Source organism: Notamacropus eugenii, chromosome 2 (genome assembly GCF_028372415.1).
Source record: "Notamacropus eugenii isolate mMacEug1 chromosome 2, mMacEug1.pri_v2, whole genome shotgun sequence".
Taxonomy (NCBI): domain Eukaryota; kingdom Metazoa; phylum Chordata; class Mammalia; order Diprotodontia; family Macropodidae; genus Notamacropus; species Notamacropus eugenii.
In genome coordinates, this window is record NC_092873.1 from 214676250 (window position 1) to 214691337 (window position 15088).

A 15088-nucleotide genomic window follows, 5' to 3' on the forward strand; every position below is an offset into this window, starting at 1 on the left:
CTTTCGCTCAGCATCAGATCATATAAGTCTTTCCAGGCCTCTCTGGAGTCTTCCTGTTCATCATTTCTTATAGCATAATAGTACTCCATTACATTCATATACCATAATTTATTCAGCCATGCCCCAATTGATGGGCATCCCCTTGATTTCCAGTTTTTGACAACTACAAAGAGTGCTGCTATAAATATTTTGTACATGTGGGTGAATTTGATTTTCACTTGAGGTATTTGATCAATTTGTTGAAAGAAGCCTAGGATAGTTTGATAGATTTAGCAGCAGGTTAGAAATTTAAATCTCACTTGACTTGATGTGTTATATAATTTTTCATATATGCTCCTTATGTTTTTTTAAAGACAGAATCATCCATACCAACACTCACTTGCCCCAACAGTGAGATGAAGAATGAAGTATAAAAATGAAATATGACTTTTTTAGTAGAAATTTTAAAATCCATATATATTATTTTTCTTTGATATGTAGTCTTTGGATATTTTTTCCCAAAAATTATTACCAGTGCTATTAGATTTGTTAATTGATAGTAATTATTGTGACATCCTGTTTTGTCCAGCCTTGTCCAGTAGATGGTACTATTAGTCTTATTTTGAAACTTAGAGCTCTCATGCTTTTGGGTCCTGATATTGAACTTTTCTCTTTAACATTCTGTTTTTTTTATTGATTTGGAAAAGTCAAATCTTCCTCTTGATTATTATTATTATTTTTTTACTTAGCTAAGTGATAATCTGCTCATTTCTTTTTTTTGTCAGGAAATATCTTTCATAGACACAGCAAGGAGTGCATTCTCCTTTGTTCCACATTTGTAGGATTGAGTCCTATTTTTCTGAAGCATTCAAGAAAACTCTAACTGTGTTCATATTTTTTATGTGAGGGGGAGGAAAGGTCCCAGAGGGAGAAGAGGAAAGAGATTCCTGCATGGGTATAGCTGGGTCCTTGCCTGGAAAAGATGCTCTTTTGTTCTGTTTCTTCCTACCTATTTCTCTTTAGACCTTGCTCACTGGGAGCAGTGCATTTGCCTGGCTTTGAGAGTATCCTTGCTATGTGTAAATGAGAGAAGACATTTTCACTCATCCTCAGCAGCTTTTCTGACTTGTTAATATGCATCAACTCTTGTGCTGGAAGAAAAAAGTATTGAGTGCAAATAAAAGCAAATAATTGCTTTGCTAATTTGATACAATCTTTCTTGAGATTTTTAAGTCTCAGAGACTCTAGATTAATAAAATAGCTTCATTTTTGCATACGGTAAATGGCAAATTTTTAGGTTGGCAGATAGAATACTTATTTAGACAATAATTGTCTGAAGAGCTAAGTGCTAAAAAGAACAGCCTTTGAATTCTGCTTTTTAAAGTTGTCTTCATTCCATGTAAAATAATCATAATTTCTGATTAATGCTATTTGTTTCTATAAAACAGAAAGAATTCAGACAAAAATGAATTTTATTTAGTTAATGATCCCACTACTTTAGAAAGGAAAAGATTAGGGCAAATACAAAATAGTGTTTTGTTTTTAAATTTTTAAATAATTAGTAATAGAATCCAAACATCCTGTTTCAGGAAAATATATTGTTAGATATTGGCATTTTCAGATTTCCAGCCAATACCTGTGCTTCTTTGTTTGATTATCCTCTTGCAGGGATTGAAAAGTCCCTAAAAGGGAATTGCCTCTTTAGGCTGCTTCTTGAAAGCTAAATTGTCTTGTAGCTGTTAAATATGCTTTAATCTCATAGCTAGTTTGACTCCTTTGCAAGGATGAGAGAGGAATTCAATGGTCAGAGAAGGGAGATACTGCACAAGAAAGTGTAGCTTCCTCTGGGTGTCCAGTGCCCATTTACATGACAGCTCTTCACTTTTGCCCTTCCCAATCGAAGATGTCCTTTTTGTTTTTCAAGAGTAGAGGCATGATACTGAATTTCTAGGATCATGACATTTAGAGCCAAAAGTAACTTCATAGATCATAGATTCCAATCCCCTCACTTTACAGAGAAGAAAATTGAGGCCACAGAGATTGGATGACTTAGACAAATGGAACTTAGGTGTGAACTTTTCTCATTTACCATGTAACTGTTCAGAGCAAAATGTTTTTAATATTTATCATATCTTGAGAGGAAGTAGTAGGTTGGTATTTCCCATATTAGAAATTATGCTATTTTTTCTTATTTTTTTAAATGTGATATTTTTATCACCTATGTAGACACAATTATTTAAAACATCTAAATAAATGTGCTTTACAACTTACTTTTGTTTCCCATTAAATAGATACTCAACATAAGGACTTTAGTAAATTTTGCCCCATTTCTTTTGTATTCTCTTTCATAGTTTCGGGTAAATGAGTTTGGAGCCTTGGAAGTGATTACAGATGAGACTGAGATAGAAAGTGTTAAAAAGGCTACTGCCACCACTACCTGGATGGTGCCTACTGCACAAGAAGGTCAGAAAGAAGTGACTTTTATATTCCTATTGTTTCTTTTCTGTTCTGAACATTTTTAAGTATTGTAATGTAAACATATGTGTATACTAACATCCAAAGTCTTAAAACAGGATCTTCAATTTCAAGGAGTTTGTGAACTTAGATGGGCAAACATTTTTAATTCTTATAATTCTTATATTTCTGTGTATTGTAATTCTATGTATTTTATTTTATGCTTTTAAAGACTTTATTCTGAGAAGGGGTCCATAGACCTCACCAGACTGCTAAAGGGTTCCATAACACTCCCCCCCCCCAAATAATAACTCCAGGTTTATAAGAATTTGGTGCTTATAGTCTTTTATGTCTATGAAAATAACTATATTTGTTCATGTTTAAATTCATAATAAAAATAAAGATTTTAAATCTAAGATAGCACTGGAAGACATCCATGGAACATATTCTTATATAAATGTTAACAAGATAAAGAAATAGACAAACTCTAACATTTTAAAATAGCTGCAGCCTAGTCTTCTAATTCTAGATTGGATTAGCACATAATTAATTGGAGGACTGGTGTTTCTTCAGCTAACTCATATAAGAGATAGTCCATGCAGGTACTTTAGCAAAAATGTTGCCACTTTTCTTTAATTTACCAAATATTTTGAGCAAATATGCATTCTGATGACCAAAGAAAATATCTGGATAATTGCAATTGTATATATTTGGTCTTAGACGCAAAAAAGGAATTGGAGAGATGTTAATATTTTGAATTTTAGCTATGTTTGCACTTTTATTTCAGGTTTAAAAAAGCCTGTATTAATCAAAAATCTATTTACATGCACCACTATTTGGATACTATAGCAAATACTTTTTGGTAGCATCAAAAAAGAACCACTTTCTGAAATTCAGAATTCCAGATTAGCCAAATTAGCCACCATGATAGTCCTAATTTACTGACAATTTGACATTTCTCTTTTCCTCTAAAATTTTCTGTACGGTAGTGCTTAGATAGATTATTGTTTGGTTTTATTTCAGATTTTGTTCTAGATGTCAACTCTGCCTCCATTTTTTGCTCACTATCTGCCTATCTCTAAATCATTTAAAAAATACTCCTGTAATTTTCAATTATTTTTGTATTAATCAAAATATTTGATTAATAATTAATATTTGCAAAAATATTACATTGTATAAAGAAAAAATACTTCATCTAGGTTCAGAAGACAGGTTCAAATCCTCACTTTATCTACCACTTACTAGCTTTAGGACTTCGGGTAAGTTACTTGGACTCCTGATTGGCAGTTTCCTCATTTGTAAAGTGAATCTGTTGTCTTTTCTACTTATTCTACAGGGTGATTGTAAGAATCAGATGAGAGAATGTTATATAAATTCCTTCATGACTACTGAACACCATATGGCTATTATAACATTATTGTGTTGTGATGATGTATTTTGGAAAAAAATTTGAAATGATAGTAATGTAGTGATGCCCTTCTTTTTACCTTCTAGTGTTTTCAGAGAAGACAGGGGTGCCTTTCCGCCTGAAGGAAACAATGAAAGTTGAAGGACTTCAGTTCTGTGAAAACTGTTATAAGTACGGCACTGTAGATGAGTTTCTTTCTGGAGGAAAGTTTTGCAGTCAGAAATGTGCACGTCAGAACAATGACAAGTAAATTTTGTTCTTATCACGTATAAAATGGGGTTTGTACATATAAAGATAATGGGGAATGAGACCTAAGTTATGGTAATTTTTTCTTATTTTTTAAAAACAATTTTTTACAGCTAACATTTGTTTTGATAAGTATTTATTAAGCATTTGCTATATGTTAGGCACTATGCTAAGTGCTGGGGATATACTTACAAATAAGTAAGGCAGTCTCTACTCTCAGGGTGCTCCTTTCCAATGGGGAAAATTTACCAGTATTCAACAATCACAAATATTCTAGCATACATAGAAAAACCAACAAAAAAAGAGTTTCTATAAACTTTCTGAACTTTTGTTACATAAAATTTGCTTAAAAATATATATGTATATATTTTGTATTCCCTCCTACAGAGTTTCAGGGACTAATGAGATAGTCCTTGGGAGGATAGAGTTAGCTACAATTAAATTTAGCAGAGTAATAATAAAATTGCCATTGTGTTTCCTTCTATATTTCTTTTTATTTTTGTCCATATAATTTTTGTTTTATTGATACTTATTTTTTTCTTGTATGTCCATCTTTCTTAGTTTATTCTCTGTCTCTTTAGAAGTCTTCCTTCTATTTCTTTTTCCTAAGACTTTACTTTTAACATTTAAGTATATTGAAAATTGTTGATAGGCTTGATGATTCTGACTTCTATTATGTTATTACCTTTCTTTGTACTTCATAAGCTCCTTGAGTGTTACTACAATAATTACCTCTTTTTCATTGTATTAACTAGATTGTTATTCAGGAATATGATTTTAAAAACTTTTCTGTAACATAAATATTAACAGTCATGGGTAGTATGGTTGAAGTGGAAAGAACATTGGCTTGAGAGTCAGAAAATACCTCCTTACACTCATGTGATGTTAGGTTTTCCCCAGGTCTCAATTTCCTCCTCCGTAAAACTGAAAAGCCTCTGATACTTTCTAGTTCTATATCTTTGAGTTCATTAATTGTGAGCTTTGTAGAAACAAGTTTGTTTTTTAAATGAAAAAATACTCATTAGAATATGAGCTCTTTAAGGGCAGAAACCATGGTGTTTTTTGTTTTTTACTTTCTTTGTATCCCCACTGTTTAGCATAGTCCTTATCACATAGAAAGCACTTAATAAATTTTTATTGACTGGTAAAAGTAATTGTGCTGAGACTTTCATTTGTAACAAAGTATTTGAGATTCATTTGAAGGAAAATGACCATTGTTGTTAGGTTAGTCAGCCCAGTACCAGACTGCCTTTTAGAAGACAAAGGTGGCACTCCCTGGGACACATGGTGGTGTTTGAACTGCTTCCATTTTAGAGACCTTAACAAAATCATCTATCTTCAAAATTAATTTTTGATTACATATATATTTATTGCAAATAACTGTGTAGTTTATACACAGTTATTTGACACATTTAATGGGGTTTTCTGATGTCATTTAATGGCATATAATTTTTTAAATTGTTTCTTTTCACTGAGTTAGCCTTTGACAATTGGGTTTCATCTGTCTGAATAATAGATAATTATAGTAATAATAATTTAATCTAAATCCTTGCTTTAAAGTAGACCTGAAGACTCACCTCTTTTTTTTTTTTTAAAAAAACCAGATTATTTATTAGTTTTGATGACACATGTGAATGGGAAATATTTTTTAGCTTGTAGAACTGATTCAACGTAATGCTGCTGGTGTCTGTTTTGCAATTAATGTAATTTCTACTTTCTCTACCCTGACAGCTGTCCTATGCATTAGTGGTTTTAAGTGTGCTTTATATATGCTGTCCAGTTGTATTGAAGTTCTTCTGTTTGGTTAAAAATGTCTGTTAGAGAAATTAAATATTTTTAATGAATTCATCATTGATGATTATGTCGATATTTGACAGATGGTGTCTCTTAGTAATATTTGGTTTATTTTCACAGCAGAGAACAGAAGGAAGAAAAGGATGTAGGTGAAGACAATGAAGAAGACGAGTCTAAGTGTAGTCGGAAGAGAAAAGCAAAATTACCTCTGAGAGTAGAGCCTAAAGAAGATGGAGAGGAAAGAGAAGATGAAAATGTTAGCATCTTTTTGTGTAATTAAGTGATAGACAGTGGTTACATTTATTCAGTAGAAGTAGTAAATCATTTTGTGATATTAACGTGATATATTTAGTAATCATAAAATACAGCTATTTTTACTTTGGGTGTATTGTTGCTTTAGTATCTTCCTTCAGTATTGCTGCTTTCATATCCATAAAGCAGCCATTTTTCAATTCAACAAAGGCTAAAGTATTGAAGTATTTTCATACCATTCTACTAGATGAAATAGAAGGTTGAAATAGGATACTCTGTCCAGGCCTCTGTAGTCGCTTCATTGAAAAAGAGCTTAAAGATAATAATAGAATCCTTATTAGTCTACCATATTGGACTTTCTACTTCAATATAAGTAGACAAGCATAAAATTAGTTATGCTGGAATGCTTCTTTTGCTATTTTCTTGGCACTTCTGCTTTTCGTAGTACTCAGTAGAGAGAGTTTTCCTTTTAAGTAGATGGAAAGAAAATCCATGGTATTTCTTCATTTTCTGGAAGTAGTTCTTGGTGTCTTTACATGAACCAATGGAGATGAGTGTGGGAGAGCCTAGTTCCTGTTCTAAAGATGTAAAATCAAATCTTGGCTGAGTGAATAGGAGCCAACAACATTTAGATAAATATTATCTTAAAATAAAGGCAATAGGACGTACCTCTTTTGGGTATGGGAGCATTTTACTAAAGAAGCCCAAGAGGTAGCTTTGCTTTTTCTGATTCCTTTGTGTTATTTATAAATTTGGTAAATATGCCTGAGCAATCTACTAGAGACCTCTTTATAAATTTATAAACAACTCCCCCAGTCCAGCCATTCAGCCATTTCTAAATCTCCCTAACTACTGGTGTTTTGCTCAGATTTTTTGCATCTTGTCTCAAAGAAGAGGATAAGAGGGTTTGTCAAATGCATTGCTAGATTTTAGGTAAATCCCAACTATATAATTCCCATGATCTACACAAATCTAGTAGATAGAAAAGGAAAGTGGTTAGTTTGACCTGACTCATCGCTGATGAAACTGTATTTATATGCTCCCCTTTAAAATGAGGAAATTACATGACATGGACCTCCACATTTCCTCTTTGGTTCTAAATCTATGATACTACTTCTTTCCTCAGTGTTTATTATCAATTTAATAATCCATTCTAGAATTTTACCAAGCTAGCTGGTTTATGGGCAGCTAACTTGGCACAGTGGATAGAGTACTGGGCCTGAGAGCCTGGAATCAGGAAGACTCATCTTCCTGAGTTCACATCTGGCCTTAGACAGTTACTATCTGTGTGATCCTAGGCAAGTCGCTTAACCCTGTTTACCACAATTTCTTATCTGAGTTGGAGAAGGAAATGATAAGCCATTCCACTATCATTGCCAAGAAAACCCCAAATAGGATCACAAAGAGCTGAACCCAGACTGAAATGACTGAACAACAACAGAGTTGGTTTATGGTGTTCAAACTTGATTCTTTTGCTCTTTTTTTTTTTGAAAATTAGGACATTTTCCCCCTTTTTTTAGTTCTATGACAAGTTTTCCCTTTCTGCGAGATTATTCAGAGTTCATTGACATTGGCTTCACACTCAATTCCCTGCTTCTTTCTGTACCCTAGGATGCAGTTCAACTGGGTCTTATGAACTGAACCCATCAAGAAGGGCTAAAGCTCTCTTGCTGTGTTTCTGTTTGCTTTCATTTCCCAATGAGCCAGTTTTTTCTATCCATTTTCATCTAAAGATTTGTCTGAAGATACAGAAAACAAAATTTTGACACAGAAAACAAAATAAGAGCTGACTATTTCTGATTTTTCTCCATCATTTTACATCTTCTCAAGCAGTCCCAAGCTGTGGTCTTATCCTTTCTTTGAGATAGTGCTTTCCTTCTAATATAGCTTAAAATAGCTTTCTTTGTTATCTTGAGCATTTCTAACCAATTTTAGATGGTTTTGTGCTTTAGTGCTTCTTATAGGATCACGGTATACTCTTGTATTCCATTTCTGTCACTTGTCCTTGTATCTATATTTTCTTTAAAAAAGATATGTTGGTTGATATAAATTTCTTCCTCCCATTTGCAATTATTTTTTTTTGTGTCTACAGAATTTTATTCTTGAGAGTCTTCTATCTCTTATGACCTGACTTCTATAGACTTTGTCATGAAATCCTACCTATTCATTCTCTGAACCTTTTAAATCTTTTCTCCCAAAATCTGGAAGGCATGTCAGACCATATCTGGCTTTCTTCTTTATCCCAAATTCTAAGACTGAGTGATCCCTTTTCAGTAAGGTGTTCCCATCACCTCTAAGTTAACAACAATTCTTATTTGGTGGTTGAGAAACAGTTCCAAAATTCCTCTTCCCTCTGTTGTTGCCTACACCTTTTGAAGGATGAAATTAAGGCAAATCAAGAAGTTATTTGCTGATCTACTCTTGACAGAGAGAGTGAGTTCTACCAGATAATTGAAATCCTCATCACTACCGTATCAGACCTCTGTGCCAGGCTTGTGATGTTTTTCCTGAGTTACTAACTTATTTTTTCTTTTGAATGAGGTGTTCTGTGCTGTGCTCTGGTATTAATACCATATCTATTTCTGTCTCTGTGTTTCATCGTCATGCTTTTCCCTTCTGTTTCCTGGACTTCATCATATGGATGTATCTCCTTCATGTTCCATGCTATTCCCTTTTGACTATCCTGTTTTTTTTTTAGCGTAGATATTCTTTTCCAGAGTCACATTCCAGTGATAGTCACATCCCACCAACCTCAGTGATAACTATGAGTTCTAATTAGACTCCTTGCATTAGTACCTGTAGTTACTTTGTTTATTAACTCATACTTTGGGCATTTGTGTATAAATATCTACGACCAAGTTTTGTTGATAACTCCTTTCTTGGGTTAAATATAGCCTGTAATTTATTGGGCTTTTTTTTTTTTACTACAATTCGTTGTAGTATTCTTCACAAACAATATCCTCAGTATTCCTTGCAGTCTCCAGTTGTTCCATCCTGTCCTGTTTTTCCTGCCCACTCCTCTCTGTCCTACTTTCCTTTCCTTCCTTTGAAATCTCAATTTTTTGGTTTACCCAGTTCAACTTAATGTTCCCCATGACTTTCCAGTATTTTGTCCCATTGTTCTTTCTATCTCTACTCATTCCTCTTCAAACTTTAGTGCTATATGACTTATTTTGTTGCAGAATGCTGCTGGGGGACGTCATATAACCATACTGGATGGGCCTATGATTCTACATTCATGGAGCCTGAATTGCTGCAATCCCATCCTTTTATTCTTCCTTAGACAACTCTTTATGGAATTCTCCACAGCACCTGCTGATCCCTCATCCCCTTTAGCCTGTATTATTACAATAGGTTTTTAATTGGTCTTTCTGTATCTAGTCTCTTCTCCAATCCATATTCCACATAGCTGCCAAATTCATGTTTCTGAAGTTCAGATTTTACCATGTTATTCCTATTCAAGTAGCTTCTATGGCTCTCTACTGCCTTTAGAATAAAATAGAGATTCTCATTTGGCATTTAAAGCCCTTAATAATATGGGTCTAATCTATTGTTCCAGGCTGATTACAGTTTATTGGACAGTCCAGTTTAAACTGCTTCACATGCTGTTCCCTATATATTTTATTCCATCCCTTGCTTCTGTCTTTGCATAGGGTGTCCCCCATTCCTGCAATTCTCTCCTTAGTCTGTCTCTTGGAACCCCCTAATGCTTATTCAAGATATTCTTTTCAAGCTGTGATGCTTTTTCAAGAGATCTTTCCTAATTCCCCACTTCTGTCATTGTGTATTTATTTATCTTTTCGTCTGTAAACTCTTCTCCCTTTGGTACAAGGTAAGGTCTTTGAAGGCATGCATCGACTCTATCTTAGTATCCCCTTTGCCTGCAGAAGTGCCATAGAGATTGGACTTGTGATTTCATTGGAAGAGGGAACTCCCAGGTGAATATTAGCTACTTAAACAAGTGTTTGTTGATTGAGTCTATATCTTATCTGACTTGATAGGTTTATGTAGACAATTTTCTCTATCTCCTTTTAAGGCTGAAGCCTTTTTGATTGGATTTGCAGGATTTTAAGAAAATACTTTTTTTTTCCTTTTTAGTAGTCCTTTGTTAGATATACCCTATCACTGGCAAAACACCCAACATGTCTGTTTTATGAGCTATGGTCCATAAATCCAAAACCTGTTCTGGTATATTGTCTTCATAACCAGCTATTCATTTCTCAGCTATCACTTTCTTTTGTCTGTGATCAGTTACAGTGATGAAAATGCCACCTGTACTCATAAAACTCTTCAGTTTCTTGGCCAAGACTTCATAATACTTAACAGTCCTCTTTTAAAAAGGTCTTATTTTTATGGTTGTCTTTAGTTTTATTTATCTAAATACAATTTTCCATATCTATAGTCCCCTACCTCTGCAAGGGAAGTTCATTTTCTCAGCTCTTCTGTGTTGCCAAACTTAATTGGACGGCATTCAGGTTTTTTCCTCTTATTGTTTACATTGCTGTGTGTGTGTGTGTGTGTGTGTGTGTGTGTGTGTGTGTGTGTGTTTATAATTATTACTACTACTGAGGGAGTGGGAGGATAGCAGGTCACAGTGAAGGTTTAGTGTAGAGGTGAAGCATAGAGAGAGAATGATAGGTTATAGTCAGAGTTTTAATTAAGGAAATAGAACATTTGTGGAAAATAGTGAGATCTAGGATGTGACTGCTTCTGCCTTTGTATGTGGCTGATGTGGTGTAGAAACCTAAGTTGATCCTGGGATTTGAAGAGATTGAGTTACTGTGAGGTTAGGATAGATAAGGGAACCTCATTGTGAATGTTAATGTCTCCTAGGATGAAGGACTGATTCTCTGGGGTTTTCTAAGTAAAATATTATATCAGTTGCAAATAATACTAATTTTTTTTTTCTTTGACTATGTTTATGCCTTTAATTTCTTCTTCTTGTCCTACTGGGATCATTAGCATTTCTAAAACGATGTTGAATAGAAAGGGGAGTGGAATCATTACTTTGATTAAATATTTATCATGAAAACTTCTAGTGTTTCCCTAATGCAAATAATGCTAGCATTTGAGAATACACAAACACACATGTGCATGTATTATACCTTTTAGCATATTAAAAAAGACTTTTCTCTTTCTGTGCTTTGTAGAGATTTTTGGCATAGGTGACTATTATATTTGGTTAAAGACTTTCTTCACTTATTAACATAATCGTATGTTTTAAAAATGTATCAATATTTGTGATTGGTCAATCTCTCTGATTTAAATATTAGGCTTATATTTTTCTAATAAATGTAGTTTTGTAAATGTTTTTCTCAGTTTTTGAAATTATTTAATATAAGTATGGTTATTTAAATGTTAAGAGAAATTTACCTCTAAATCTATTTAGATCAAGATTCAAAGTTTATTTTCTGTAATTGAGTTGTTTGACATTTACCTAATATTTTGTTAATTTGGGAATTTTCATTTTTGTAGGTAATTCTCTTTTAAAAATTCTTATTTGGTATATAATAGGTTCTGATAATTACTTTTATTTATTCTCTGTTATAATTTCACCTTGTTTGCTTTTTATTTTGTTTTTTTCTCCCTCTTATTATGTTAGCTAAAGATTTATTGATTTTGCTAATTTTTTAAAAAAAGTTTTCTGTTTTATCTTATCTATTGTTTTGTTATTTTTCATATTATTTTTTATCTAATTTTAAATATTTCCCTTTTTGTTTTTACACTAAGTTGATTTTCTTGTTGATTTTCTAATTTTAAAAATTGTGTCATTAATCAATTAATCCTTTCTTTTTTTTGTTTTGTTAACGTGTGTTTTCAGAGATATAGTTTTTCCTCCGAGGACTGCTTTAGCCGCATTCCAGAAATTTTGGTAGGTTGTCCTGTTTTTATCATTCTCTTTTTGATTGTTGTTAATTGTTCCTGTGGCTTGTTTTTTTATCATTCATTGTTCAGGAAGCCATTTCTAAGTTTGTGTTTAGATCTTATTTTTTTATTTTAATTTTTTTATATTCAATGTATTCCTGGTTTTTTTTTTTTTAACCTTCTGGTGGGTAAAAAGATTTGTGTAGTATTTCTGCTTTTTTATTTATAATTTTTCTTTTCCATAGCACATGATCTGTTTTTATAGAGTATGAATAAATACGTATATTCTTTATTGTTCCTCTTTAGAATATATTATGAATCTTTCAGAACAAATTTATTCAGCAGTTTACTCAGTTCTCCTTTTTCTTTTTTGTTTCTTTTGATTATATTTTCCAGCTCCAAAATAGGAATATTAAAATCTCCTAATGTTATGGTATCATGTCTTTTGCAGTTGCTAACTTTTAGTTTGTGAATTTAGGTTCTGCCATTTGGTTCACATATGTTTACATTAATTTTTGATATAATTTCATTTTCTGTGCTTCATTCTTTCAGGCAGAGTGTAATTTTTCTTTTTATCACTTTTAATACTGTGAATTTTCATTTTTATTTTATTTGATAGCTTGATTGAAATTCTTGCTGTTAAAAATGTCTGACATACAGAAAATTTTGTTCAAGTCTCTCATTTTCATTGAGAATGAAGCTTTTTTTAGATTTATTTCATTTATTTAGCAGTTTGGATTTTTTTTCTTTATCTTGGTATATTGGGAAGATTGTTTAATTTATTGATGTTTAAAGTTATAATTGTCAAAATTGTGTTTTTATCTATTTCTTTTGTGTTGATTATTTTTGTAGCCCTATACTTTTAAGCCAGTATATTGTCCCTGACATTAGTTTTATTTATGCTGTTTTGAAGCTAATCTGTTTCTATAAGCTCTCTTCCTGTCCTTTTGCTCCGATTTGCCTACTCTATTCCGGATTCTTTGAATTTATTTAAAATCTTTCCTCTTTTCATTTATTTCTTTTTTGGCTCTTATTTTTCCTAACTCCATAAAATGTGTGATCCTAAATCTTCCCTTCCTTATTTCTCCATCTACTTTCTTTTAAGTATTTTCGTTTGCTGCACCCTTTCCGAAGAACGTTTTTCTTTGCTTCATTTTCTTTTCTTTTCTTTTTTCTATTTCCTTTTAGTAAATTCTGAATTCTCATGATTAGGGAATCTTTATTCTCTGTGTCTCTTACATAAGAGTAGAGCTTCTGAAGATTCATACATGAACTCCCTCTTCTATACTATTTCTGTATAACTGCATTTGTAGATATTAGTAAATGATCTGTTTTCTGTTGTGCCTTTCTCTTACAAGCATCAGTTCATGGAGCAGTGTTGGATGGAAGTAGTATCATAAAATGAGAATAACTCTGTGTCCCAAGGCATCATGCCTACTCCTTTTCTGCATACTTCATATTCTCAGTCACCGCTCTAAGGCCAGGTTCTCCTATCTCTCATTTGATGTCTTCTCTACAAGGGAGTTTTGGTTGCTTTTCTGAGTTTGTTTACACCTACCCTCTCCTGGGTTAAGATGCAACCTTTGAAGAGACAGCTCTTCCCCTGGAAGGTGTTCTCCTAATGGAGGATCTCCTTCAGGCAAAACCCTTTTAATGTTCTTGTTTCTTATCATAGATATATAGCTCTTTACCCCATGGAAATGTTCCTTTTCTGGAATGAGTCCGCTTTTCCCTCCATCCCAGTTCTTGTCCTCCAGTGCTTTTATTCTCCTATGACACCTACTCTCATTGAGAGAATAGAGACATTGTTGTCTCACCGTTCACCTACCAACTCTATGGGGGTGCATCTCTAGTGTCTTCTCTCTTTCCATTTATGCAACTTTCTGTTGCACTTACCTTCCTACAAAATAGTTTGGTTCAGTTATGGAGAGTCATGAGATTTAGTCCATAGAATATTAATCAGTTCTTTCTCCTACCATTTTGCTGATTCTTTAAATTCTCCTTAAGTCTTTAGTCCCTCAGGTCATCTTTGTCCTTTGATGACTTTCCTTTTTTTCCCCCTTGTTTGCCTGCCCTATTCCAAGTGCCTTAAATTTATTTAAATTCTTTCCTCTTTTTATCTATTTCATTTTCACTTTTGATTCTTTTTCCTTGCACAGTAAAATGTATAATTCCAAATCCTTTTTTCTTTATCTTCCCTCCTCTCATTGAAGTATATTTGTTTGCAGGGCCCTTTCCCAAAGAGAGGCATTTATTTTTTGAATATTGTATTCTCTTCTAACGTCTTAATTTCTTATAACTGTAGAGTAATCCTGAGTTATTAAAATTTGCGTTTCTTTATAGCTGAAGGTTTTTTTCCTGACTGCTTGCAAAATTTGTTTGTTACTGTCATTGTGATATCTATAAGCATAGAGTTTTATGTGTGGGTTGTTTTTGCCTCTATGTCATTCTGTGGAATTGATTGTTTAAACATTCAGAACAGTTATTTTGTGTCATTCCCTACAGTAGGATGTGCAGGATTTTTGATTTGTCATATTGTTTTTTTTTTCTGGAAGAGCCATGTTGCACAAGTTACCTCTCTGCATCCTATCTTGACGGTCAATTGCTTTGGCTTTTATAGAATTTTCTAGCATTCATCTTCAATGTTCTTTAATATTGGTGCCTCTTTCCCCAGATTTTCTTCTACATCAGTATTTTTATAATTCAAATTGTCATTTTCTCTTTCAGAATCTATATTTTTTGAAAGAATTCTCATCATTTTTCTCATCTCCTCTCATGTTTATCAGTTCTTTTCTGAGAGCTCTGATTTTCAATAACCTAAATATGAATCTTGATATCTTCATTTAACAGTTTTATTCCTTTTTTGAATTATTCTGGACTTTCTTGTAGTTGTCATATGATCTCTGGAGAAGTTGCAGAGTTCTTTTTTAGATCAGGGAATTTTAGTTCATTTGACTTTTGTCCATTATCTTCTGTCCTCCCTTTGGGTCTACCTTCTGGTTTTGTGAGTGTCTCTGTTGACTTTCTTTTTAGTAACTTGTCTTTGGTTTCCCTGTTTCCTCATTGTCTCTTCCCCATTTCTTTGCTGTA

General features: G+C 33.0%; 1 protein-coding gene across 6 annotated transcripts in view; it reads left to right on the forward strand.

The window, feature by feature from the left end:
* Positions 1 to 15088, forward strand: part of L3MBTL3 (L3MBTL histone methyl-lysine binding protein 3) — a 153321-nt gene that overhangs the window by 29338 nt on the left and 108895 nt on the right. For all 6 annotated transcript variants that reach the window (XM_072643302.1, XM_072643307.1, XM_072643303.1 and 3 more), the window contains 4 exons: positions 2331 to 2442; positions 3928 to 4087; positions 6002 to 6137; positions 11955 to 12005. In XM_072643302.1, coding sequence (XP_072499403.1) covers positions 2331 to 2442; positions 3928 to 4087; positions 6002 to 6137; positions 11955 to 12005 — 459 coding nt within the window. The remainder of the gene's footprint in view (positions 1 to 2330; positions 2443 to 3927; positions 4088 to 6001; positions 6138 to 11954; positions 12006 to 15088) is intronic.